The sequence below is a fragment of the Maylandia zebra genome, linkage group LG14, assembly GCF_041146795.1.
Source record: "Maylandia zebra isolate NMK-2024a linkage group LG14, Mzebra_GT3a, whole genome shotgun sequence".
NCBI lineage: Eukaryota > Metazoa > Chordata > Actinopteri > Cichliformes > Cichlidae > Maylandia > Maylandia zebra.
Genome location: NC_135180.1, coordinates 39,112,236 through 39,138,319, shown reverse-complemented (window position 1 = coordinate 39,138,319; position 26,084 = coordinate 39,112,236). Strand labels below are relative to the sequence as shown.

Sequence of the window (26,084 nt, the reverse complement as noted above, 5' to 3'; positions counted from 1 at the left end):
CGCTGTCACACAGGTACCTGCTAATAAGCTCCGCCTTCATGGACGGTCTGTTACTACAGTAACCTCAGCAACCACGTTATTGGTCACATGATGTCATCAGAAAAAATAAAAAAATAAAAAAGCTCCAACAGCACAAACAGACCAGCTCAGGTGAAGCCTAGCAACACGTAGCAGCTACAGCCACCTGTCAGTCAAAGAGGCCACGCCCCTAATAAGGCAAACTTTAAGCCTTAATATGATTTAAACAGCAGAGTTATAAAAGTGTTCTTGTTAAAGAGGAAATCATCCAGAGACCAAACAGTGTGTCTGTGGGGACTCACTGCTGCCTCTGCTGGATGTTGCAGGAACTGCAGCGTTTGGTAGCTGCACAATGGCGGAGGCCCAAGGTCAGAGCCGCTAAAATAACTGTCCTGTCAGAATCTGATCAGCTGACTGCATTGATTATCCGGTGCTATGACAACCCAGCCAGTGACAGCGGCTAGTGGCTTTGACACAACATACAGAAATGTCACTGAATCAGTTTATTGACATGTTACACATTATTTTCATCCTGCTGCATCAAGAAAACCAAAGTCACAGACAGAACATGAAGGAAAAGCACTAAAAGCAGATTCAGACCACTAATAAGAAAAGAAGAAAATAAAAATGCCAAAAACGGAGAGACCCGCTGAACTGCACACACAGAGCCACATGTGGTTTTTGGATCTTTAGGTAATAAAAACCAGACGTTTGTGTGGGAGCTCTGCGAGGCTCAGTGCTCGAGGCGGCCCAGGAACCGCAGGTTGAGAATCTTGAGCTGGTCGTCCAGCTCCATGCGCACGATGCCGTCGTCTCCGTCGATGCTCAGAAGGATCCCCGTGGCCTCGCGGTCCTCTCCGAGAATCACCTTCACCTGAAACGGGGCACAGCGAACGCAGCGTTGAGCCTCACACGCGCTCTAAACGAACGATCTGCAGACAGCTGGACGCCAGAAACCGCGACTGTGGTTCTTACCTTGTTGTTTTTGGTGGGCGTGACCGGCTCCAGGTGATCGCTGCTGACGCTCACCACCTTCTCAGACTCCTGCATGAACACCGAGCACATCCCTCCCTACACGCACGCACGCACACGCGCACACACGCACACACGCGCACACACACGCGCGCGCACACACACGAAAAATATTCAAAGGAGCTGCTTTAAAATCAATTTCAGACGTAAACAAAGACACTGAATCCGTTTCATCTCCACCGCCACTCACGAAGCTGCGCTCGGCTGTAATGGTTACTGCACGCCGGCCAATCAGAAGCCTCAGACGGCCTGACATCACAAAGGAGCTAAAGGTGCACATGTCTGTGCTCCTGTCCACACGTAAGCAGAGTTTGAGGCCAAAGCTGTCTGTGCGCTAAACGGTGAAATCCGTCAAACGCTTGAATGTTTCTGACTTTCGACAGTAACGGAGGCGTGTTCCTAAACACCGTGGGCGGGAGGCCAGAGGAACATCGCTGTCAGAGTTACTCAGAAATGATTCAGCTCCGCCTGTTGTGACAAACACGACTTCCTGAGTCAGGACTCGATATGGAACAGATTAACGCCTCCTGTGAAGAAACGCTTTCTTTTGTGTTTATAAAGGAGCATTTATGTTGATCCAGCGAGCCGCCATCCAACAGCAGCAGGAAGCAGGAAGCAGAACCAGATGGCTCTTAAGCTCTCGGCGAATTTGGAGACATTTCACAACTGTGATGCGGTTCTAAGCAGCAACATCTGCACGTCCCTAATAACACCTCAGATCGTTGTGTGCGAGAGCTGCGTCTCCGACTCCCAGAATAACATTTTTCACACATTTCACAACATTTTATGCTCGAGCGCAGCCAGATCTCCCAAAAAACATTTCTCAGTAATATCAGAGACTCGCAGGGAGCGAGGACGCCATCAGCGCTGCTGCGCGCCAAGTGTTCAGACTCACCGTGACGCTGCGGATGACCCCGGTCTGCCCCATCAGGTCCATGAACGAGTCCTTCACTCGGACCAGGATGTCTGTGGTCACCCAGTCGCTGCCGCCCTGCTCGATGTTGGAGCCTGGGGTGTGAGGGTTGTAGCCTCCAGGAGAGGGCGCTCCGGGCGTCATGGGACTGTAGCCCACGGGACTCGGACTGGGACTCGCCTGTGCAGATGACATGACGCAGACTGAGAACAAATTTCAGAAAAATCTAGACCTCCACAAACAGAAAGGTCCTAAAGCATGAGTGGGCAACTCCAGGCCTCGAGGGCCGGTGTCCTGCAGGTTTTAGGTCTCACCCTGAGTCAACACACCTGAATCACATGATTAGTTCATTACCAGGCCTCTGGAGAACGTTTAAAATCAGCTGTGTTGGATCGAGGACACATCTAAAACCTGTAGGACACCAGCCCTGAGGCCTGGAGTTGCCCGCCCTTCATCCAAACTCTGATTAACAAAAGAAATCTTAAAAAACATACAAAAAAAACCCAGAACACAAATATTCAGGGAAAGCCCGAGCAGCTCAGCGTCGTTGTCTACCTGGTAAGCCATGGGGGACGGCGTGGGGTGGTAGCTGGCTGGTGAGTGCGTATTCTGGTAGCCGACAGGTGAGGGCGCCACCTGGTGGTAGCTCTGAGGGCTGGGGCTGGGCTGGTAGGAGCCCTGAGGGGACGGGGCCGCATATGGAGAATACTGCTCTGTGTTATACCTGCACACAGAAACACAAATATACAAATCGAGAATCGAGGACCCAGATCAGCTATGTCGCTACGTCAGCTATGGAGGGGAGGGCGAGGGTGTGTTTCTGTGCCTTATACTCACATCGCGGGCGTGCCAGGTGTCTGAGGGTTGTACTGAGGGTTGACTTGTGGCGAGGGGACCTCGGGGTAACCCGGGGTCTGAGGGTTGGGGGTCGTCCCGTAGGCCTGAGGGGACGGAGAGGGTTCGTCATCGTAGCCGAAGTCGTAGTCTTCCTCATTTCTGAGAAGAAATAAATCACGTGTTAGACAGAAAGAAGAAAAAAAGAAGGGAACGCTGTGTTTACCGGTCACTGCGTCACCTGGACGGTGTGTTGGGGTTGCTGGGATCCCACGCTCCGCTCTGACCTGGAGTCCTGCTCCCATCATGCAGTGGGGTCTGAGATCCATAGTGGGGCGTACGGCTTCCTGTTAGGAGGCAAAAGATGCTGTGAGTTAGAGGCGAGAGCACTGTGCTGCTCACAGGTGAGGACAGTCACCTCTATGCTGATGACACAGTCATGACGCACGCCCACTCTACGGTCCAGTGTCAGCACCAGCTCCCCTTGTTTTAACGGGCACGTCGCATTTGGACGTAAGACGTACAAGTCGAAGCAACTTTATACGAGCACCAACAGTCAGCTGCGTTTAGCTTCAGACCCTCAGGTGACGAGTTAAAGGACCACCACCACCAGTTCAAACTAGAGGAGGTTACTGGTTAAACTTCAACTAAAGGCGGACCTCAGTTTAATCAGAGCCAGGCTCAGAGAAAAGTGAGGCGCTACTTTACAAACAATGAACTCATCCATTAATCATCAATATATTCACTGATGAACCAACAGCTCCGCCCACTGCTGTTCTTGCTCCCACCTGGTAACACAAACTGAATACTGATAACTAGGGATGGGTCCCGGTTCTGACATAAACAGTAGTAACCAGACCGAAAAGCAGCGCACATTTCGGTGCTTTTATTTCCTGAGCTGTGATACACTTCTAGCCAATCATTTTACGTTTCCGAGGATAGTAGGCGGGGCCAGGTACGTACGTTCTTTTAGAGCAGAGCTACAGACTAAAAATGTCCAAGGCGAAGCGGTCAAAGTCTGGCTGTACTTCACAGCAAAAGATGCAAACTCAGCAGCAACAAGTGCTTTAAGCTGATACTGTGATACTGTCAAAGGAGGTAACACCTCGAATCTGATGAAACACCTGGCGACGCATAGCGTTTTTTTTAAAAAGCCCAGAAATGCGCCGTATTTGAGAGCTTGCTGCGAGACCTCACACCGAGCACATCTACTGCGGGTGTGGTGCCTGTTATCGGACCCGGAGTTAGCAACATCCCCCAAGAACCCGAAGAGGAGAGTCCTGGCCCCTAGCCCTGCCAGTGTAGCAGACATGATGAGGATGATGATGCAGCAGCAGCCGTTCTTCTCTGCGTGAGTAGCTTCATGTTGTTCGTGTGTAATTTACGTTGAGTAGGCTAACCACGTTATTACATTAATGCATGTAAGGTGAACTAGCAAACATCATCATAGCTACATGCGGCTGTCTTCTTGTTTGATGGCAGATGCTCCCTTCACCCTGGACAAAAAGGCTAAAATGACCAAAGAAAAAGTGGAAAACAGTTAAACATGAGGTTTTTGGACAAAGTTTGTGTTTTTTCCATTGATTAAGCACTGCTTCCAGCCAAGAGTGATACCATATATGCCCCATAGCTGCAGGAAAGGCACACATTGTTATCTTTTTACAAAAAACAGCTGAACATGAGAGGTTTTTGGACAAAGTTTGTGTTCTCCATTCTTTAAGCACCGTTTAAGCACCGGCACCGTTTCAAAAGTACCAGTTTGGCACCGGTATCAGATAAAACCTAAACGATACCCATCCCTAACGATAACACTGTAACACATCTGTTACAAAGAGAAGCAGAAATTCAATCGGAGGAACACAAACCCAAAAAACAAACACGTGCTTTTAGCCGATAGAGGACGACCAAACCGTGGCCTACCGTCGTGCAGCGGAGTCTGAGATCCATACATCGGTGTCCTGGAGCCGACGCCATACATGGGAGTCTGGGAGCCGTAAATGGGAGTACGTACATGGGTGGAGGTGAACCCACTGGGCCTCTTAGCTCCACCGCTGCAGAGAAGAAGGATCGGGGAGGGAATCATGAGCGTAAACAAACACAGCTGCTGCCAGCACGGAGAAAATGATTTCCTGTGTGTGTTAAGGACTCAGTGAAGATACGTACACGGTGGTTAATCGCTGTCGGTCCACAGAGATGGTCTGACAGGTGGAGTGCAGCTCCACCCTGGCCGTGGACTCGGTTGCATCCTTCACGACACCAATGTATCCTGGGGAAGGGAGGCAAAGCCATCAGCACCGACCCCCCCACCGGTCCCATCCTTCACACCGGTCCCCTCGGTCTTACCTTTGTAAGGACCCTGGGAGATACGGACCGTCTGACCAATCAGCTCGTTGTCTCTGCGTCCTCGGCCCCGCCCCATTCCTCCTCCGCCGCCTCCTCTCTGCTGAGCACCTGAAAGGCCACACCAGCACCTCCATCAGTCAGCGAATCATTTTGTTTCTTTCGCACCAGAGAAAGAAAAGCGCGCCGACTCGTCAGCATCAGTAACCTGATCACAGACAGTCGAACAGGTCGGTCTCTGCTTCCCTCAACATTTCTTCTAATCAGAGACAGAAAAAACAAAACGAACGGTCTCTGTTTTTGCACGTTCATCACAAAGACAAGTTTTAATTGCTTGTTTTCCTTCCATGACATTGAAACAGAGCCACACGCCTCCATGTTCCTGAAAAGTTCCTCTGGAAGTTATGAGATTAAAACATCTTTGACCCCCAGAGAGCTGGACGACCCCTCTGGCTCCAGACGGACGTGAAAAAACAAATGTGTCAGTAAACCGGAGGCGCCTCAGAGACGAGACGTCTGTGCACAGGAAGAACCGAGGTACGAATAAATCCCACCTGTCAGAGGTAGTAAGCGAGAGACCTGCAACATCATCACGCCAAGTCTGGAAGTGACTGGGAAATCCCCAAATCTTAATGTGATCGATCAAGAGATGATGACTCTTTCTATAAATCTGGTTCAGAAACAGTGACAGCGTTTGAAACGCTTCTGATTGTACAGGAAGAATGAATCTGGCTAAGCTGAACTAAGAACCTCCAATCAATCGCTCGATCGATCGAAATCAGGGAATCTGGATGTCAGTGCGGCTGCGGTCGCAAACAAAGCCAGATATACGCTTTGTTCTCTCGAGTGAAAAACCTTTGGCTGACTTATTTTCATCCCCTCATCGTGTTTTCCAAAGAGCGGCACCCCCGTCGTTAAGCTGCTGTGTGTTTCCAGCACTCACCTCCTCCGCCGTGGTGCACGGGGCTGCTGATGCGAGGGCTCATCGGTGCGAATCCTCCCACTGTGAAGTTGGTCACGTCTCTGGGCTAAAACACACAAATAGTCAAATTGTTCAAGCTCGACATGCTACAAGAAATCTGACGAATCCTTTTCTCTGCTGCGCATGAAACGCTGGGCGAGTCGGTCCAGTGAAAGTGCGGCTCGCTCTGCAGAGGTCCAGGACGGCTCTGCTTTACACATTTGGAAGAGAACTGGCACCTCGAAGCCGTGTCGGCAGGCGCGCTCGGGGGATTGAATCGGTTTCATGAGGTGGGGAGACGGGTGCAGCGTCTCCGAGTGGCGTGAGGAAGCAAACCCGTCCACTACGACCCGACCCTCATCGTCAGAAAGAGGCCTGCTGCCACTGCTCTCATGCTGACAGACTCATTAAAGACAGGCTGAGCTTCCCAGCACATGGCAGTAATTCTTCCACATATTCACACGGAAAGCTTTTCCTGGGTTTGATATTGTTGATGAAGCCCCTCCACGTTTCACCCCCACAGCCCAAACACTGTTATACAACCCTGGACGCGCCTCAGAGCTGCTTCACACTCAAAACACATTTTTATTCAAGTTGCCAAGGACGACGCTGAGAAATGCTCTCAGTCCGGTTGCCCTGCAGCCACCGAGAGATCTCACACGGTTATGTGAGATATTAGAGGGCCTGGAAAAGCAGACGGTTTAATTTTCAGGCACAACAAAGAAGAAGCGAGCATGAGGTGCTGACCTTGGACCCGCCCGCCAGCACCAGGTGTCTGGTCTTGCAGACGAACATTCCTCCGTTCTCAACCAGCTTCTTACAGTGGAGGAAAGCGAAGCCTCGGAACAGGTGACGGATCTCGCCTTCCCGGCCCTGCAGGAGGAAACACGCGAGCGTTAAAGGCTTCTGCCCGCAGAGGAGTTCAGCTCTGACCCTCGAGCGGACAGCGACGCCGACAGCAGCCTCGCGTGAGTTCAAGTCTGCCATTAAACGTCACGTCGACAGAAATATTTAGCTGTGGGTGAAGTCGCGCTTACAGAATGCGGCCCGTCGATGACTTTGACGATGTCCTTCACGTGGATGCTGTTCTGCTCCGAGTCCAGCGCCACGGCGAAGCGGTTGTCCTTCCTGCGGTTCACCGCCTGGTGGCGCACGGTCATCACCTTCCCGTGCATGTTCAGCACCTGAAAGACAAAGAAGGCGTTTGTTAATCGTCGATCAACCGCCGCGCTTTCTGCGCTTCCCGGAGCGGACTATTACCTGGAATGTCTCCCTCTCCAGCCGAACAATAACGCCGACCGTCTGCGGGTCCAGCTGCACCAGCTCGCCCCATTCGTGCTGCCCGCCTACATCGACGCCGGACGCGGTCTCAGAGCAGAGCTGCAGGTCTCTGGGCAGCACTTTCAGCTGCAGACAGGAAGAGCGGATTTGTGATCACAGTCATGTTAGCATTTTATTAAAACGGTTTCATTCCCCACAGCGATAAGCCAGTGCTGGGCTGTCACCACACCACACTGTTATGACTACAGAGTCATTAAACGCCGTGTCACGACATCCAGCTTCAACTCGGCTCAACGCGCTTTTCCTTAGAAATCAGAGGACCGTGGGATCCAGGAGCTGGAGCCGGACTCCCAGCTGAAGGCTCTGCCTCCCATTCTCAGGAAGAACAAAGATGGGGTTGGATGGTTTAGTCTCTCCTTCGATTCAATGAGGAGAGCAAAGAGATTTGGTACCAACTCAGCAGCACATAAAGCATTCAGGGACCAGCGTTAGTCTGAACCCCGAAAACGAGAATCTGAGGTTCGTCCTCCAGCGGGTGAGCAGCCTCTCAGACTCCTGTGCTGGCGAGCAGTTTAAGGACTTCATGAGACACGACACACATGAAGAGTTCAAAGACAAAACTGTCAAAGCATCAGAACAAAATGAATCTCAGGAGGCGAGAGAGAAAACAAACAGAGTTATGATATCAAGTATTCACTGAGATCTCTCCAAATCCTCCCCACAGGGACTTTCCATGTGTTCAAGCTGTCAGTCGCAGGCTTGTTGCTTCCATAAAGAGACGCCTCTTCCAGTAAATCAGTGGGAGCTGCCAAACTGTTCTGTAGCAGCATGGAGCTGTCCCACTCTGCGCCTCAACTTTTCAAATCAAGCCCGAACCCTCATTTAACAACATCTGATTTTCCACTAGAGGACTCGAATGACCCGAGGCTTGGCAGAGGGGGACGGTGGAGGGTGAGGAACGGTGGGTGGAGACACTGCAAACCTCTTACCTCGTGCATGGTGAGGTCGGAGAACAGGATGACAAAGTTCTCCTCCACTCTGACGATGAGGCCGGTGTCGCCCTCGTATCGCCCGGCGATCACCTTCACGTGGTCGCCCATCCGGAAATATTTTCTCACCTCGTGAGCCGGGAACTCCAGAGGGTCCTGCACGGAGCACACACAGGACAGAGGGCAGGGCAACGGGAATATGTACAGTTACACCAGATAATGCTGCGTTACAGTAAGTCCCGCCCCCTCTACTCCTGTGCAATGAGGAGGCGTGGCTCTGAACGAATAACCAATCAAAAGGTTAAAGTTATGACTCCTGTGTCCTGTGTGCAGGATTGTGTGCGTACCTTCAGGTCCTCGTGCTTGGGCATGATGGTGATCTTGTTGCCGTCCACGCTGAGGATCTTTCCCTGCAGGTTGATCAGCTCGCCCTCACACACCTCCACGTTGTCGCCGGCCTGCAGGTTGTGCTCACGCTCCTTACCTGAGCGCACACACAGATTCAAACTGAAGCTTCGTCGTAAACACGAGTTCATGTTCTCCACGTAGCGGGTTATAAACCAACTGTTTAAGTTGAAAGAACAGGTGTCACCAACAGTAACAGTTCTGTTTAAATCCATGAAAACTGAACAACTGCAAGTAAAACTGGGACCCAGGCATGAATTAATGACAGAGCTGATTAAAAACATCACGATTCGTTGTGCTGTAAAAACTGAGCTGCTGCTGGCTCAGCGGGCAGGAGAACGTCGTTTAGCAGCAGCGATTGTTTCTGTAACTTTATCCGTCTCGCTGTGCTTACGACAGGATCGGCCGACTGCGGTGAATTCGCCACAGCGGCTCCTTTTCAGCTGTGCTGCCGCGCTCAGGATCATCGTCCCACTTTGGGACGTCCCACGCTGTAACCGTGGGCCCGACGGCCTCGCAGACAGCAGGTTTCACAGGACTGCAGATTTACAGAAAGACTCGTACCCGACTCTGTGACCACCTCCAGGTCGATTCCTTCCGGCTGGTCTTCAAACTTCTCCAGCTCTGACAGCGTGGGCTTCACTCCGTCTGTGATCTACAACAAACACGCCAAAATGACGTCACGATCGTTTTAACTTTGGATCAAAATCGGGGCATAAACTGTGGTAAAGAGCGAACATTAGCTTCTCCTCAGTTTAATTTCATTTATTATCTTGGCCAAAAATAAACCTCTCTAAGAAACGGCAGCTGTTTGTGTGAGGTTCAAAGAGCTCAGCTGTGCAGTGGTTAGGGGCTTGGCGGTCTTAAACAAACATGCTGCTGCCTCACACTGAGCTTCACAGAGGGAAAAATCACACATAACAGAGTGCTTCATGTAGACTTTGTGAGGACGAGGAGTGAGATCTGCAGTGAGCATGTTTCAAGCTGTTTGCATATAAAGTTTGGACTGTGCATCACTGCAGCAGGCGGACTGGCCCGTTTCCTCTGCAACTCTCACTCTCTCATTTAAACGAGCTCCAGGTTCACAGTAACAGTGAGTCTGTGAAGAGTCTTCCTCACCACAGCGGACATGGCGAAGCTCTTGAAGAGGAATCCTTTGCGGCTGTAACGGTTTCCCTCAAAGATCATGAAGTCTCCGTCATGGCTGACCTCTCCTCCCAGAGACCTGAGGAGTGAAAACCACAGAGTGTCATCACGCTGCTGCCTCAGCGAGGAACCCCAGCATGCTCGAGGCCGGACAGGCCGTTACCTGATCTTCTCAGCATCAAACAGCCTCTGTGGAGGCCTCTTGAACTTCTTCCTCTTGGCAAACCAGTCTTTCTGTAACACACACACACACACACACACACACACACAGTTACGCATCAGAGCAGCGACTCGAGTGGAGAAAAGACCTTCGAGTTTGACCTACCAGGCTCATCTTGGCCTTTATGCGGTCCAGGTCTATCCGAGGGATCATCTTCAGGGAGATGGTGTTCTGGCTCGGCTCCACGTAGTCCACCTGGAGAACAGAGACGTGACGTTTACGCTCACGGAGCAGCTTACGTTCCTCCGCTCTCGAGCTTAAACTTTAGCTTTTGTTTCTCAGGAAGTGGGGAAGAGGTGCTGGTTAGCCACGTGACCGTAAGCAGCTGTTTACCAGCTTCAGCCACACATGGCTCCGAGTTCACACAGCGATCATTTTACGGCTGAACGAAGTGGAATTTTATCAGAGGACGTGTTTGTGAGAGGAATCGGGAGGTGAAGGGAAGCAGACTGGAAAACGGCTGGAGGGTAAAGCCTTGTTTGCTTGGCACAGCGGAGCAGCTGTAACTGTGGTGATGGGGAACAGTAAACAGCTCCGCCCTTTCTCAATTCTCGTGATTTGTACACATCCGGGAATTTTTCGCGTTCTCGGCTTGATGCGTACTTTGAATTGGAACAGTACTTTGTCTCCGACTGATGACGTATCACGAGTACACGAGAATGCACAAGTATGCGTATTGAGACAGGCCCCTCCTCCTGCTGGGCTGAAGCTGGCACCCTGGAACATGTGACCTTTAACCCCCAGGAGAGCGCTCGGACTACGTAAACATCGGTAAACATGATTTGAAATCTGACGAGTGAAAACGCCCCCCCCCTCTGAGCACCTGAGCGATGTCGTCCTTGTACAGGCCCCGCTTCAGCCTGACCCACGACTTGGGCTTCAGGTTGGTGACCTCCTTGACGACCTTCAGCACGTCCGTCATCTCCTTGATGGGGACCATCTGCTGGTTCCAGAAGCCCATCCTCAGGTTGCCGATGCCCTCGATGGCGGCCTTGACGTGCGTCTGCTTGTACGACTCCACGTAGATGTAGCCCTTCACGTGATCCGGGGCCACCACGGACTTGATCTGCAGAGGCTGCGGGTGGAGGAGAGGAAGATCAGCAGGTCAAAACCCAAACTAGGAAAATCAGCTGCGACCTTTGACCTCAGAAACTTTGTGTCATTGGTTATTTCTCTCTAAGCGAGGATCCATTCAGGTCACCGGTTCTTTTTGTTGTAGATGTAATAAAAACTTGGGCCTGTATCAGGTTAAAACCCTCCGTCCTGCTGTCCTGCATCAGCAGCGCAGAGAAAACTTCCAGCCAATCAGAGGCGAGTTCTTACCGTGTCAGTGAACTGGTAGGCGATGAACTTCCTCATCAGTGCGATGGCGGTCGCCCTCTCCTCTCCGATCTGCAGAGACAGGAAGCATCATAAAGGTGTGCATCCTCCCGGTGTGTGTGTGTGTGTGTGTGTGTGTGTGTGTGTGTGTGTGTGTGTGTGTGTGTGTGTGTGTACCTTGCACTTGACTGTCCACAGGTTGGGGTCCCTGATGGGGACAAACACACATTAAACCACTGTAATAATGTCAGCGAAGTCTGGAAGCTGATTGGTGGATCAGTGTTTACATACTTGACTCCAGGAAGAAGCTGCTGCTGGGTGATGTCATCGGAAAGCTCCTCGGACCCTCCAGAGTAACTGCGCACCACAGAAGAAGAAAAAGCAACAGTTTTGGTGGTCTGTCACAGTCTGTGTGGGAAACAGTTCGTCCAGCTCGCCATCGCGCGACTAAGAATCATGTGACGTCATTAAAGTAACCGACGCTGGCAGCTCAGCGTGTTGTGGTGTCTGAGGCAGAGGAGCCCAACCTGCAGGAGGAAGGACAAAGGTACTCACTGCTCCCCTCCGGACGACTTGGCGTACTTCCTCATGTAGTACTCGCCCAGCGCCTCCTCCCTGGAGTCTCTGCAACACAAAGACAAACTCAATGTTCACGTGTGAGCTGTGAAGTGTGCCGTCAAACTGAAGCTGAGAATCTCAGTGACACGTTATTCTGTTTAAAAACGCAGGCCGGGAAAAATTCCTCTTTTGTGTTTTCAGCTGGTCTGGTTGGACGGCGCTTTTAAATAATAGCTAGCTTTTATTTTACTTGAAAGGATAAAGGTTTCAGCTGAATGGAGCTGTGCAGGGTAAATCATTCCCTGTATGAAGACGGGGCTCAGTACAAAGTAAACCACAGAGTCTGCGTGTTACCTGCAGTGAATGGCGGACGGCCACGCCCCCAATCAGACCGAACAGGGGAGTGACCTCTCCCACAGGCTGAGAGTTTCCCATCAGCAGATGGTAAATGGTAAATGGCCTGTATTTCTATAGCGCTTTACTAGTCCCTAAGGACCCCAAAGCGCTTTACACAACCAGTCCTCCACCCATTCACACACACATTCACACACTGGTGATGGCAAGCTACATTGTAGCCACAGCCACCCTGGGGCGCACTGACAGAGGCGAGGCTGCCGGACACTGGCGCCACCGGGCCCTCTGACCACCACCAGTAGGCAACGGGTGAAGTGTCTTGCCCAAGGACACAACGACCGAGACTGTCCAAGCCGGGGTTCGAACCGGCAACCTTCCGATTACAAGGCGAACTCCCAACTCTTGAGCCACAATCGCCCCAGATCAAACTGTGGCTTTCAGTCCATTCCTAATAAAAACCCTCCGACTTTTATTTTGGCGGTCAAAAACAAAAGCTTTACCTCCAGAGGTTCTGCAGCCGCCGGGATCCAGAGTGATCCTCATCCAGAACCACGTGGTCGATGTTTGACACTGAAGGCGAGAAGAGACGGTTTGTTTCCAGTCCAGTGAACTGAAGCGTATTCGACAGTTATGACATGAAAAACTTACCTTCAGCCTCCTCTGCTCAGGACCGCCCGGAGAGGAAGAGGAGTGAAAAAGGAGACGGAGGGGGAGGAAGGACAGGAGACAAACCCAAAAGGAAGGGAGAAAGTGTAAGGAGCCAAAAGACAGTGAGTCAGGCAACAGCAACACAAAGCATGATGGGAAAAATACACAAACAACAACACTGTGATTATCGGTGACGTGCAGCACGGGGGAGCATGGAGACGTGATGTGGTTCAGGAGGAAGTACAGCAGAAACACAGCGCCGCTGTCAGCCAATCACATCAGGCGCGAAGGTACCCGCTCACCCAGTCTCGTTTAAATAAAGTTAGAAACAAGCAGCGGGGTCGACTCGAGCATCGGCGGTGAAGTGACGTCACCTCGCTCAGATCAGAGAGGCGAGCGCACGGTACGACCCGTTTAAGCTAGCCGTGGCGCTCACTGCCGCTAACCGCAGGGTTGGGCCCAAAACACGGGTTTACGGCCGACTCTGAGACGTCAGCGTCACCGAAGGAGCTCACAGATCAGAGTCGTTGGTTGTGATGATGTCACAGCTGGGTCACGTGTCAGCCAATGCAGTGGCGCTAAGCTAAGGTCAACACGACGGCGTAAACATCCTGCATCTACATATCGGTTACCCGGGCAACCGGCACAACGGCTTTGCTTTAGACGCAGCTTTTTGCTTCGATTCTGTTTCTACTGTACATCCACCTTCAGCAAAGCTACACCACCATTATCATCATCAGCATCATCACAAAAGCTCCACCCACATTGGTTAGTGTGTAAACTGAAATCATGGCAGCTCCGTCAGGTAGCAGGTTCAGGCAAATGGTCACACTTGGTTCTCTGAGAGCCGTCTTAGGTTCAAACATCAATTTAAAGAGTTTCTACTTTCTTTAATCTGCTGTTTGGCGTTTTTTGCTCAACGAGCCAGTCATGGATTTGCCCTCGGTGCTTCCTCGCGTTACGCCACACACTCACGAATGCAGCAATGCTGAGATGAGGTGTGGGGGTGGGGTTAATACACTCAGGGACGTGGATTTAATCAAATGGATGGGGCTGGAATCCTATTTACAGCATGGGCATCGATGGAAAACATCAGAGCGTCGGGAGCAGATTTACCGTTAACTGGAGGCCGCATGCACGACAGAGGAGCCGGCAAGACAGAGAGAGCAGAGTCAGAAAACAGCCTGCACACATGGACATCACACTGTAAGAGCGCCACTTCCTACTGACACATGTGAGGGTCCTGCCCGTGGTTCGGTTCGTGTTGACGCGAGTACTGACAAAGTTCTGGACGGATCTGCGCCCCGAATAAGAAGCGGCTCAATGTTTCCCACCGCATCCTCACAGACACAGTAATCAGGAAACGTTTTGATGTCATCGGCGTTCTTCCAGGTTCTACACATCCAGGGCCCTTCATCAACACTGGATCAATCTGACTTTCCTTCTCCTTCACTCAGCACACGGCTGCTGTGACGACGGACGTCTGACGTGAAACAGCGAGTGTGAGGAAAAAGCTGCTCGTTAGCGACGAGCCATTTCGGCAGCCGATAGCTGGAAAAAAACGATTAACGACCTCGGCGGCCAGCAGCCGACCGGCACGACTGGTCCGCCTCAGCTTTGGTGATTCGAACTCTGGTATAAAAAGTCATGCGGATTGGACCACACGTGGCGGGTCGAGTGCGGCCCGCAGCGCTCTGTAAGCCCTGAAAAATCTGATCAAACATCCAGCTGCTCCTGGGTCTGTTCCTCTGCATCGCACACATTAAACTGAAATGATGACACGTCACATGATCCGAGGCTGACAGCTGATTGGAGAACAAACACAGATTTGGTCTTTGGGCGTACATTTGGTTTGGTTGCTGTTTTTAAACAAGCTTAAAGGACTTTTCCAGTAAAACAGTGATGGTCGAGAAATATGGAGCCAATTTTCAGCGAGCGTCTCTCTGGTGAACAGACCAGGATAAATATTTAAGGAGTTGATTGTGGTGTTTCTGCACATTTCAGCTCATTAACTGCAGATCACACGCTCGCTGTTTTCCTGCTGAGTGTTGCCACATGTTTGGCTTTCTTCATCCAGCTAATGTGCAACTTTGTTTCTCTCCTGCTGGTTACTGCAAACTGCCCAGGAGTCACACTGTGGGCCTGACGTGACTGTTGTCACTAGAAGCCTTAATTTGTGTTGAACTGGGGGGGGGGCCTGGGCTGCAGGCCCGAGCGTTCGCAGCTCCTCGGTTAAAACTTCGGTCGACGGGGAAGAAGGACTCACACTAACTTAACCCAGAGCTTCACGGGAGAGCGGACAATCACCGCAAACAACCGCTGCCAGCAGCTTGCAATGATCCGAGTCGGCGACACGAATGTTGGCAGTGGGCACTGCTTCTATTCTGCTTCTACTCCTGGATCGGGTGAGGGCTGCTCAGCACCTCCGTCTTGGTGCAGCTAAACTGTCGTCCTGCACCGACCACGCTGTGGAGCAATTTCTGAATCTGCTCCACGTCTCGGAGGCTCGGGCTGGAGTTAATTTGATGTTCTGTGTAGACGGCAACAGATTTGTGATTTTCAGCTATTTGCTCGTGGAGGTTCACGTAACTGCCAACCTGTTCCGCTCAGTCACAAACACACCGCAGCTCACTGCCATTTTAGCGCCGCCCTGATGCACTGAAGTCGCTTTGAAGACGGGCTACGACTAACGCGGGCCTCGTCCCGCTCCTCAAAGCAGCGACATCACAATAGTTTTGGTTGTGAACACCGATCGGACTCTTTGAACGTCAGTGTGCGAAACACGGACTTTAATAAGAACCGGCAGAAAAACAAAAGCGATGCGTCCGGAGGCGGGATGGCGACGGCTCCCCGGCTCAATCACAAACGTGAAATGAGCTGAGGTTACACCTCAGCAGGTGTGCTGTCAGCAGACTGGGATCGTGTAGCACGTTCAGTAATCTGTTCACTAGTTTAATGGATGAAACCAGTTTGTGCAACGTGATTAAACAGACACGATCCGTCAGTCGGAGCCTCGGGATCGAGTCTGGAGTTTAGAATCAATCTCATGCTGCAGGATTCCTAACAGCTCTCATCTTCACTTTCTTACCTTTCTCCAAAATATCCATATCCTCGGCTCCGTCCTCCCACTGATCCTCGTCCTCGTACTCATCGTCCACATCTGGACAGACAAACACAGGGTCAGACGTGCATCATCATCACGAGGAGTCTGAGAGATCGTCGTCTGTTCACACCAGCTTCATCCAGGATGAACCCTCCGTGTCTCGGCTTCTTCCTCGGACGGTCGTCGTCGTCATCCTCCTCCTCTTCCTCGTCGTACTCCTCCTCATCCTCCAGGTCCTCCCCCTCCTCATCCGCTACCTTGTCACTGCCCACTGGGCTGCCCGTCTCCTCCTGGTGACACAACAACAAAAGCAGATGAAAATTAATCTCCTGCATCCCCTCTGGTCCCGCTGCGAGAGTCCGCTGCTTCTCCGCTTCTTCTGTTTTTCCAGGGATGGTTTATAAACACAGCCTCAGAGATCTGAGCCTCATCTGAGAACAGACCCTGCAAATTATTTTTTCACTCAGAAATTTGGTGCCATAAAGGCTGTTGGCCTATCGTCAGTCAAACGCATCTCTGATGAATAAATAAGTCAAATTTCCCGTCAGAGGGAGAAACTGCAATGACATTTGTATAGTAACATTTGCACATCCTTTACTTATCTGGGTAAAAAGTCTCATGAACGCTCAAGAGTTATATTCTAGAGTTTTGTCGAAGACGGCAGCTTTTACAGGAACATCACACACAAACGGGACATTTAATTTTACATTAAAATAAAAAGTCTTCGGTCATCAGTCTGACAGCATTTGCTTTTAAAGCAGTTGTACCGAAGTGTTCGAGCCCAAAGGCACAAACAGCAGGTAAGTATTTTAAAAAGCAGAATCAAAACACGGCGGTGGTGATGTCACTCAACTCCCTTTCCTGATGCTCTATAAAAACATTGCTTGTGGTAAGTCCAGTGTCTCCTTTATTTATCAGAAATGTTCTCTTTTAGTTCGAGTGGGTGTAAAGTACCTGTGGTCTGGTGCCACGCAGGGATTTTTCAAACCGTCACAGGTGTTACTTTCATTTTGAGTAAGAGCAGAGCCGTTACTGTGGGTGACACCACAGATGCCCAAGGGCAGAAAAACTTTATCAACAGTTATTTTACAATAAATATGAACATTTAATCCAAAGAATTCTACGTTTTTGGTCATTATTAACCCTCCTTTGGTCCGGTAGGAGGATCGTGACTCTTTGTGTCACTGGTGTTTTTGTGTGTTTCATATTTAACACCCTATTGTAGCAAAAACAGCTTCAAAAACATCACACGATCACACTTAACACACCAGCGTGAAAACAATAAAAGATCAGCTCCTGATTTGCTGCATTACATGTATTATTTTGCTGTGACTCAGGAAATAATAGTTCATAAAAGCCTTTAAAAATGCCACAGGAGTAACACCGGTGCCAAAAACACCAAAGCTCTTTAAGTCAATGTACAAAAAAGACTTTTTAAAAACATTAACCTCTGATTTATGTGAAGCCAAAAAGTGACCACGTTATTAATACTTCATCTGTAGAATGAGCCCCAACATCTGAAGAGGACTGCGTGGATTATAACGTGGGCACAGAGGAGGTACAATAACTCACAGTCATAAAGTTACTTATAAAACTGGTTATTTACTCTATTTTATAGATAGTCCCGCCATAAATCCAGTCGACTGCAGCAAATTTACCGGATCAAATAAGACCAGTAGACAGAAGACACACATACACACACGACCGGGTTTGTTCCCATAAAGTTTCTTAGCTTTTTATTATAAATTGTGCCGTTTTTATGCAGGTCTGACTGCGTTCTTCCTCGGTATCCTGCCGCACATGTCGCAGCTGCGCTCTCCTCTCTGTTTACCTCCTGTTAGCACACGTAGCTTGCCGGCTAGCTCACCTCATTCTCCTCCACTTCCTCGGCCTCTCCATCGCTGCTGCGCTCGCTCTGGTTGTCGGAGAAGTCGCTGTCCTCGCTGTCGGACATCTCGTCTCTGCGGACAGAAGCACTTTCAGCAACGGAAAAATTCACAAAGCAGCTCGGTGAAGCTTGAATCGAAGTCCGGCTGCGCGGCCACAACAACCAGAAGGGCCCAGCAGGAGAGGCTAATGCATAGCACAGAGGCAGGGTCCAATAACCCCGTCAGCAGCTGCAGTCAGAGCTTAAATAACGAGCTCTGCGGGTCTTCCTTACCTGCTTCAACCAGAGGGAGCCGGTTTAATCCAGATCTTTGATGAATAAATATGAATATAAGCTTATTTCTGCCTCTGGTGATTCTTTGCGTATTCTCGGGGAACAGCGAGATTTCGGAAAGCTGCTCAAAAACTCTCGCGGGGTTTTGCACAATGGGTAGGTAAACGATGACGAGGTGCCACTCCGCCATGTTTTGAGAACACGTTTGTTTCTTCAATTTATCAAACGTCTAAAGTAAAAAACACACAGATAAATCATAAATATCAAAAAGTATACGTATATGTACATAAAGGTAAATTAACCAACACATATATCTTTAAGTTTTTCAGTTTAGAGACTAAGCTGTTTTATTAGAGAAAAGGCATAAAAAATATTTATTAAAAATAATTAAATAAATAAAAACTACAAAAAAGCAACACAAATTGTTAGAAATCATTTTGACAAATGAAGAGGACATGAATTTAAACTTGCTACAAAGAAAAACGGAAGAGGAAAAATACAACTACATACTATATATGATTGTTATTTGCCACAAATGATTATGGCAGCCTTAAAGGTACATTTTAGTAAATAGATCAACATTTAAAATATTTCCATTATTTAACTATGTATTTTTTAAAAACACTTCGGGTTCGTAATTTCTCCTCAGAGTGAATACCTCTTTTGTACAAATCTTTGTTACGTCCTCACGCAGGTACGCCGTTTTCTCCAAACCAGCCAATCACATGGCGCACTCCAAGGAGAGCCACAGTGCGCATGTCGTTGTCGCTGACCGGGTTGGAACGGCAGGTAGGTCCTCCAGGTTTCGCTCCTCTGTCGTTTCTGAGCCGAGCGGTGTTTTTTCCCGGAGATGAACAGCGTGGGGGAGGCCTGTACCGAGCTGAAGCGGGAGTACGACACCTGCTTCAACCGCTGGTTTGCCGAGAAGTTCCTGAAGGGCGACCGGAGCGGCGACCCGTGCACGGAGAGCTTCCGGAAGTACCAGCGCTGCGTGCAGGCGGCCATCAAGGAGAAGGAAATCCCCATCGACGGCGTGGACTTCATGGGGCCCAACAAGGACAAGCCTGAGAGCTGATGGAGGGCTGCTGGGGAAATCCTACAAATGTACGCCACACTGAGCGGGGTCCACGAGGCCCACCGAGCATGCGCAGGAGCGGACAAGCTGCTGTCTCTGGGGTTAGAGGGTGAAGCGGCCCCTGAAAGAGCCGTCTCGTTAATTTTAAGCTTTTCTCTTTTACTGCACAGCTCTGTTCGGACTTCGTTTCTCAGCAGAGACACTTACCGCCCAGTTTTCCTCCAGAGGGCCCAGAGAGCTGCTGTCAGCCCTGAAACTGAGCTAAAACTGTCTGAATCCAATTACTAACCAGCTAAAGCTCCTCCATGACGGCCTGTGTGCGCGTTATGAAGCGGTGGCAGCCTGTAGCTATAAATAGCTCTAAATAAGATGTGATGCTGAAAACTCTTCCGACTGATGTCATGTGTGCAAAACTCAATCTTGCATTGTACGAATGAATTAAAGGGAGCTCGGTGTTGGAGCAGGACACGTGCACATGGTGTGTTTTTACTCTCTCACGGGTCGACGTCTCTCTTTATGTTTCTGCAGGTTTTTCTTGATCATTCGGAGTATTTTCAGTGTTGAGAGCAGTTCTGTCTCATATTCTTGCATTTCAGCGACAGACGTTCAGGTTAAACACGACCAGAGTTCTGAATCGGCTCCTGCTTTGCACTGAAAGCGCTTCGTTCGCTCACATCCCGGTGGAGCTTAGACATATCAAACCCCTGCCTGGTCCTGGGCTCGGTTTGTGAGGGGTGTACGACGGAGGGAGCTTAATGAGCTCATGAGGCAGAGTCAATGTTTTCAGTGCCCTGAAGGTGGCGCTATTTTCACCATGACAAATGCTTAGAGTTTGAGCTTAAAGTCAGCTGGGAGCACCACACCTACTGCATGCATCCAGCCAGTAACACCAGTAAATGAATGCAGCTGTCCAAACAGGTCATCTGCTGCCAAGATTCAGACTGATGCTACTAGAACACAAGAAAATGAATCAGTTTCATCTGCAGGCTGTTAATCAAGAAGAAGACTCGCTCATTAATTTCACTTTGGCTCGTCGGGCAACAAACTAGAATAGTTTACGTTGAGGCCGCAGGACAGAGAGCGTTAATGTTTAAATGTTTCCCAGCTGGAATGTTAGAGATAAACAGCAGCACTGAGTGCGCTCAGAGGTTCCATCTGCACTATTACTCTGTGTGTGGTATTTCACTATAATGTTTGAGCATCTTTATACAACCCAAGTACAAAATAGTTAGCTGTTGTGTAAAATGGAAATAAAAGCAGTGCAGTGACTTCAAGTCTCAAACTGTATTTCATTCACAGTAGAACACAGAAACATATCAAACTGAACATGAACCATGGTGATAAAAATAGGAGCTCCTTGGGAACATGATGCAGCGACACGTCTGTAAAAGTAGGACAGGTCCATGTTTGCTCTCTAACACCAGTCTGATGCCAGCTGCTCAGCAGTTCTGGCTCTGCTTCGTCCTCTTGTTGCTTTCGTGATGCTCCAGATGTTGTCAGCTGGTCAGAGGTCTGGACTGCAGGCTCCTCTGCTCCGAAGCCGTGAGGCTGGAATAGAAGCAGTCTGCGGTTCAGCATCGTCCTGCTCAAACACAAAGGCCTTCCTGAGAAACATCAGCATGGAGCAGATGTTGCTCTTAAACCTGTTTATACCTTTCAGCACTGATGGAGCCTTTCCAGATGTGCCGGCTCTGAAAGTGTTCCACAGTTAACACAGTTTGTGTAGATTGGCGATTTTTCTGCTCATGAGTTGCAATATGATGCTTCCAGCTGTTTCTTCTTAACTGTCAGGTTCAGTCTGTCCAAGTGACACAGCATGTCGACCAAAAAGGCCAGATCCATAATCCACTTGAGGTCCGAGAGCACGGGATAGTCCTTCTCTTCCATAAACAATTTCACGGCATCCAAAAGCTCAAAGAAGCGAGAGAGTACCCGGCCTTTTGACAGCCACCTCACAGCGGCAGGTCACCTGGAAGCCCTTGGTCCAGCTCAGCGATGAGATTCTTGAATTGCCTGTGGTTAAGCGCATGTGTGCGGATATAGTTGACGATTTCCATCACAGGCTTCGTGACGTTATCTAAATTCAATGATTTAGACACGAGTTGCTCCATGTGGATGATGCAGTGGAAATTCCAAAAGTCAAGAATAGTTTGGTCAGCTTTGCACAGCCCCACAAGCCCGTTCACAGATCCCATCATGGCTGGTGCTCCATCCGTGGCGGTGCAGTTAATTTCGTTATGGGCAGATTTGCTTTTTCAAATGCAGCCATCATGGTTTCTTTCACATCTGTGCCACGGGTTCTGTCTTTTAATGGCACAATATCCAGGAGCTCTTCTTTGATCACACAATCGTTTGACACAGACCCTAAAATATTGCCAACTGAGGCTTGTCTTCTATATCACAACTCTCATCCAATGCGACACTAAAATACTCACATGCTTGAAGGTCAGAGTGCAACTGTGATTTAATAGCCGTGTTAATGTCCGATATTCTGTGTTCAACAGTGTGGCGGGACAGTTGGACGTCTGATACCACGCGTTTTAATTTGTTGTTTTCAGGAGACAAGATTTCAACAAGGTCACTGAGGCATTTTTTAACGAACTCCCCTTCATTGTGTGGCTTTTTAGCCCGTGCAATGTTCCAAGCCAGCTGATAGGATGCGAGCGTTATGGTCTCTAACCCCACCTCCGAAGTGGCCCGAGCGAGCCCCAGGCTCCAGGCCCCGATAAGCGGCCGCCAAGGAGTGAGCCGGTGTGTACCTGGACGCCCACCCCCAGACACAAAGAACCACCAACGCACCGATGTCTGAGGGAGTCCGCCACTGGCAGGGGAAGTGGTGGTGGGTGGAGATAGGCCTCCAAACCTTGGAGGGCCTGAGATGTCCCCAGAGAGGTGGCGTCTGATACCCAACCTGACATATAGACACAGACATACAGGCACACACAGACACAAACATCCATTCCCACCCTCATGCTCTCATATGCACTCACTCCACACTCAACCAACGTGGAGACAGACATAAAGAGACGCTGTACACACGATCACACTCCCCAAGCGTACTCTACCAACCGGGTCTAGGTACTGCCCCCTGGGGGGGGAAACTGCACCCAGACCCAGGTGGTGTTACCCTTTTCCCTGCGGTGGGGGGAGGCAGACCACCCCGACTCCACAGCAGCAGGGAGGCCCCACACTCCAGACCGCAGTCGGACGGCCAACTCCTCCTCCCAGCACCCCCGCCCCAACAGGCAACAGAGAACGGGGGGTGTGAAGACTGCAAACCTCCCTCCACCCGCTCATATGTAGCGTTGATTCATGTGTGTTCATGTGTGTTGGACAGCATTTTTAGCCCCCCAGACACCCACCATACCCTCACCTCGGTGTCACACTCTGAAACGATGTCTAACACTTTGATTAGCTCTTTAAAGGAGTTTAGAGGAGCCAGCTGAGTTTGGCTGCAAAAGGACGCTCACCCACCGGAACCTGAACACGAGTAGAAGGTATCCACGAAAACAGACTTGAAAACAGGCCGTATCTTCTCTCAAACATTTAGTTTGTTAGCATCTGGTTTAAATAAGACTCTGAAGATAAAAACAAACCCGACGGTCTGTCAGTCTCAGGGGGTAGATGGTTTCCAGCTGTTCATACTAAAGTACAGGCCATTTACCATTAATGGGAAGTGAACGGTTCTTCTAGACTAGCTCACAGCAGGCTCCCAAAAGTTCTCCAATTAGGAGAGAGTGGGCCATTAGTCAATGCTGATTGAGGATGAACTGAGGGGCTTCGTAGATATGATGCCAAGCTACACTAGAACACTCCAAGCTCTAAAAATATGACGCTGGGACTTTCTCATTTGAAGCTCACTTACCTGGAAATAATTCATTTTTACCATCTAACTTTACATGAACGTTTATCTAACCAAGCTGTACAAAAAGACAGAAGGGGGTCATTTTATTCTGAAGGTGCAAGAAATAAGAGTGAACAGCGTGTATCAGTTTACATTCAAAATGAAGTTTATTGTACTGAACTAAATACAGGAGCATCAGATCAAAGCAGGGAGAGAATGAGCTTATTAGACAAGTGGAAAAAGCTTTATATGTTTCTGAGGTTTACATCAGAGCTGTATAGGAGCATATTTTGGCCACAGTAGGCGTAAGCAGTGCTGTCCTTGCAGCTGTCCATTGCCTTATAATGTCTGATGCATGAATAATGTGGCAGTGGCTTTCGACCGATCCTCAGGAAGTCCCACGTCCTCAGAAACCGTCGCACATTTCTGTGATGGTGTCTATGGTTGTGAAATATGTAGGCAGTAGGGGTGCAACGATATTCGTATCGATATTGAACCGTTCGATACAGTGCTTTCGGTTCGGTACGCATATGTATCGAACAATACAACATTTGTAATTTATTTTATCAACTTTCCTTCTGACGATGCTGTCTGTGTTGAGCGCTCAGTGAATCTGCGTTCGACTACTCCGCCTAGGGTCGACAGTGCAGCCTAGGCGGAGTAGTCGAACGCAGATTCACTGAGCGCTCAACACAGACAGCATCGTCAGAAGGAAGAGCGCAGGGCAAGCTAGCGAGACAGAAGTTAAGCTCTCCTTGCAACATGGACCTCCCCCACCCTCATTCAGATCTGGCGTTTGGAATTATTTTGGTTTTCATGTGACGTATGACCCTGAAGGTAAGCGAGTCATGGACTAAAGTAAAACAGTATGTTGGATGTGCCATGCAATGCTCAATTACATGGGTGGGAGCTAGTGTGTTAGCGCAGTTAGCTCGTTAACGTGTTGGCCGTCTAGCCCCATGCACGGGGCAATCAGCGGTAGCTCGTTAACGGAGATTTGCCGTGTTGTGGCGTTAAGGTCATTTCAACGAGATTAACCTGAAAGCACTAGTGGGAACACAACGAATATGACTGCACATTTACACCGACATCATCCTAGTGCAAAGACAAAAACAACAAGCATGCTACTAACTTTAGCCGAGTCATTTAGACAGCTGTTTAATATGCTGCTGAGAATATAGCCCAGAAGAAGCGGATAGTATAGCTTTTATTTTGGAAAGAGACATTTCTCTGTAATAAACTCTTTTCCAAAGATGAGTGATTCCTCAATCAGATACAGGGCTCGCAATATCGCTAGCCCGACGTCCCGGGGCTAGCGATTTTTTTCAGTCGGGCTACCAAAATCTATCTCTTCCCTGCCCGTCGGGCTATTGTAGGAAGGAAAAATATATGTCAATGCTTTTGCATTCTTTCAGAAATGTAGCTGGGTAATTATGTCATTGGCATCGGTGAGCCACTGTCAATATGTGACATATTGAAATCGCGTTTGAATTTGCGCTTTTTTTTTTGCTTTCACTTTGCAATGACAGCACTGATCTGTGAGTGATGATAATTTGCGCACCAATTCCTCTGACATCGTCTTATTAATCGTTAGCTTACTATGCAAACATGACAAGTGAAATCTCCCGCAGCTTAAACATGTGAGAGGTTGATCGCAGAGAATCGCTGAGCTTATGTGAGTGCGTGTGTAAAAGCAGCAGGATTTATATTTGACTACGATGACCTGGATGACTGAGAACCTTCACAGACAGATATATATTTTAGTTCTGCTGAGCCAAATAAGACAGGTCAGGGTGAAGAAGTGACAGCCAAAGAAAAGCTTACCACAAAACGGAGAAGTTATGACAAATCAGACTATAAGGCAAAAAGAAAGTGCAGCTTTATGGTTTCATGGACAAAAGAATTTCTGTGGCTGCAATATGACGAGCTAAATAACCAGGGCTGCACATAAGTGGTCCGCAGGTGCGCATTCGCTGTCAAAATAAAAAACACGCACAAGGGTTAGGGTTAAATTTAAAAACTGTACTTTTGAGTTAAAATATATATTTATAATTTTAATAAATGACAAATTAAAAAGGCATGAACATTTTTTTTGTATCGAAAAAATATCGAACCGTGACACCAAAGTATCGAACCAAACCGAACCGTGAATTTTGTGTATCGTTGCACCCCTAGTAGGCAGGTCTGTTTCCTGCCATCCTTGGTGTTCTTCCATCAGTTTACCAAGGCCAATAAACACACTGACCCAACACCCCCTTTTCACCCACTGTCCAACTGCTTGGTAGAAGCCTTATTAATATAATAATACTCATTATTAGCAGATACAAATACACAGATATTTAAAGCACATTAAAGTGACCAATGTGCTCTCAGCAATTGACTGCAGCTTAGTTGGGACCTGACTGTGTCTTCTTTATGACGTCATCAGTGAGACGTTTATGTTAGCTGATATGAGACTACAAGCAAGCTTTTTCCACCCAGAACTCTGCGTTAGCCTCTAGCTGCACCTCAAATACCACCGAGCTGCATCATGCATTCTGCACTTTATTTGTGTGCAGGTGGTTTAATAGAAAGTTAACGAAAAGAAAGTCATGCCATGTAGTCTCTTCTGAAAGTCCTAACAGTAGTCACTGTTAGATTTCTCAACAGTCCACAGAAGATTTTCAAGAAAGGTCGTTGCATTTTCCTCCTTCATGACCTCACAACGACGACACTTTGACGCTGTCTGCGGGGAAGAAACAGAAATACGTGTTATTGTCTGGAAGAAGATTGGAACACAACCAAGACTTGAAGGGCAGTTGGAGCATTCAAGGTTTTCACCAGAAACTTCCTACAACCCATAAGTCTTTGGGACATGGTGTAACCAGCCTTTAATGTAATGT

The 26,084-nt window shown here is 49.1% G+C and overlaps 3 protein-coding genes across 6 annotated transcripts in view; 1 reads left to right on the top strand and 2 right to left on the bottom strand.

Annotated features, from left to right (window-relative positions):
* Window positions 1-506: 506 nt before the first annotated feature.
* supt5h (SPT5 homolog, DSIF elongation factor subunit) lies at window positions 507-18,440 on the bottom strand. Of its 2 annotated transcripts, XM_004564995.2 has the most exons (30): window positions 18,284-18,440; window positions 17,990-18,083; window positions 16,253-16,412; window positions 16,108-16,179; window positions 13,020-13,031; window positions 12,872-12,941; window positions 12,015-12,083; window positions 11,751-11,816; window positions 11,637-11,667; window positions 11,463-11,531; window positions 10,963-11,214; window positions 10,245-10,334; window positions 10,083-10,153; window positions 9,893-9,998; window positions 9,338-9,428; window positions 8,716-8,852; window positions 8,369-8,524; window positions 7,359-7,505; window positions 7,136-7,282; window positions 6,846-6,971; window positions 6,081-6,165; window positions 5,141-5,248; window positions 4,961-5,063; window positions 4,718-4,848; window positions 3,039-3,144; window positions 2,801-2,959; window positions 2,519-2,687; window positions 1,946-2,143; window positions 994-1,089; window positions 507-892 (listed from the first exon to the last, which is right to left on the bottom strand). In XM_004564995.2, exons 2-30 carry the CDS (start codon window positions 18,074-18,076, stop codon window positions 752-754), a joined length of 3,255 nt encoding a protein of 1,084 aa, XP_004565052.1. In that variant the 5' UTR covers window positions 18,077-18,083; window positions 18,284-18,440; the 3' UTR covers window positions 507-751. The 2 variants fall into 2 exon arrangements, with proteins under 2 accessions (XP_004565052.1, XP_076729625.1); XM_076873510.1 differs by lacking the exon at window positions 18,284-18,440 and having other exon boundaries at window positions 17,990-18,251.
* Window positions 18,441-19,017: 577 nt separating this feature from the next.
* Window positions 19,018-19,832, top strand: triap1 (TP53 regulated inhibitor of apoptosis 1). The gene has a single exon (XM_004564996.4). The coding sequence runs from the start codon at window positions 19,134-19,136 to the stop codon at window positions 19,356-19,358; it is 225 nt and encodes a 74-aa protein (XP_004565053.1). The 5' UTR covers window positions 19,018-19,133; the 3' UTR covers window positions 19,359-19,832.
* Window positions 19,833-23,346: 3,514 nt separating this feature from the next.
* Window positions 23,347-26,084, bottom strand: part of LOC143412374 (uncharacterized) — a 29,208-nt gene continuing 26,470 nt past the window's right edge. For all 3 annotated transcript variants that reach the window (XM_076873508.1, XM_076873507.1, XM_076873509.1), the window contains exon 11: window positions 23,347-25,927. The gene's annotated coding sequence lies outside the window, so the exon portion shown is untranslated. The remainder of the gene's footprint in view (window positions 25,928-26,084) is intronic.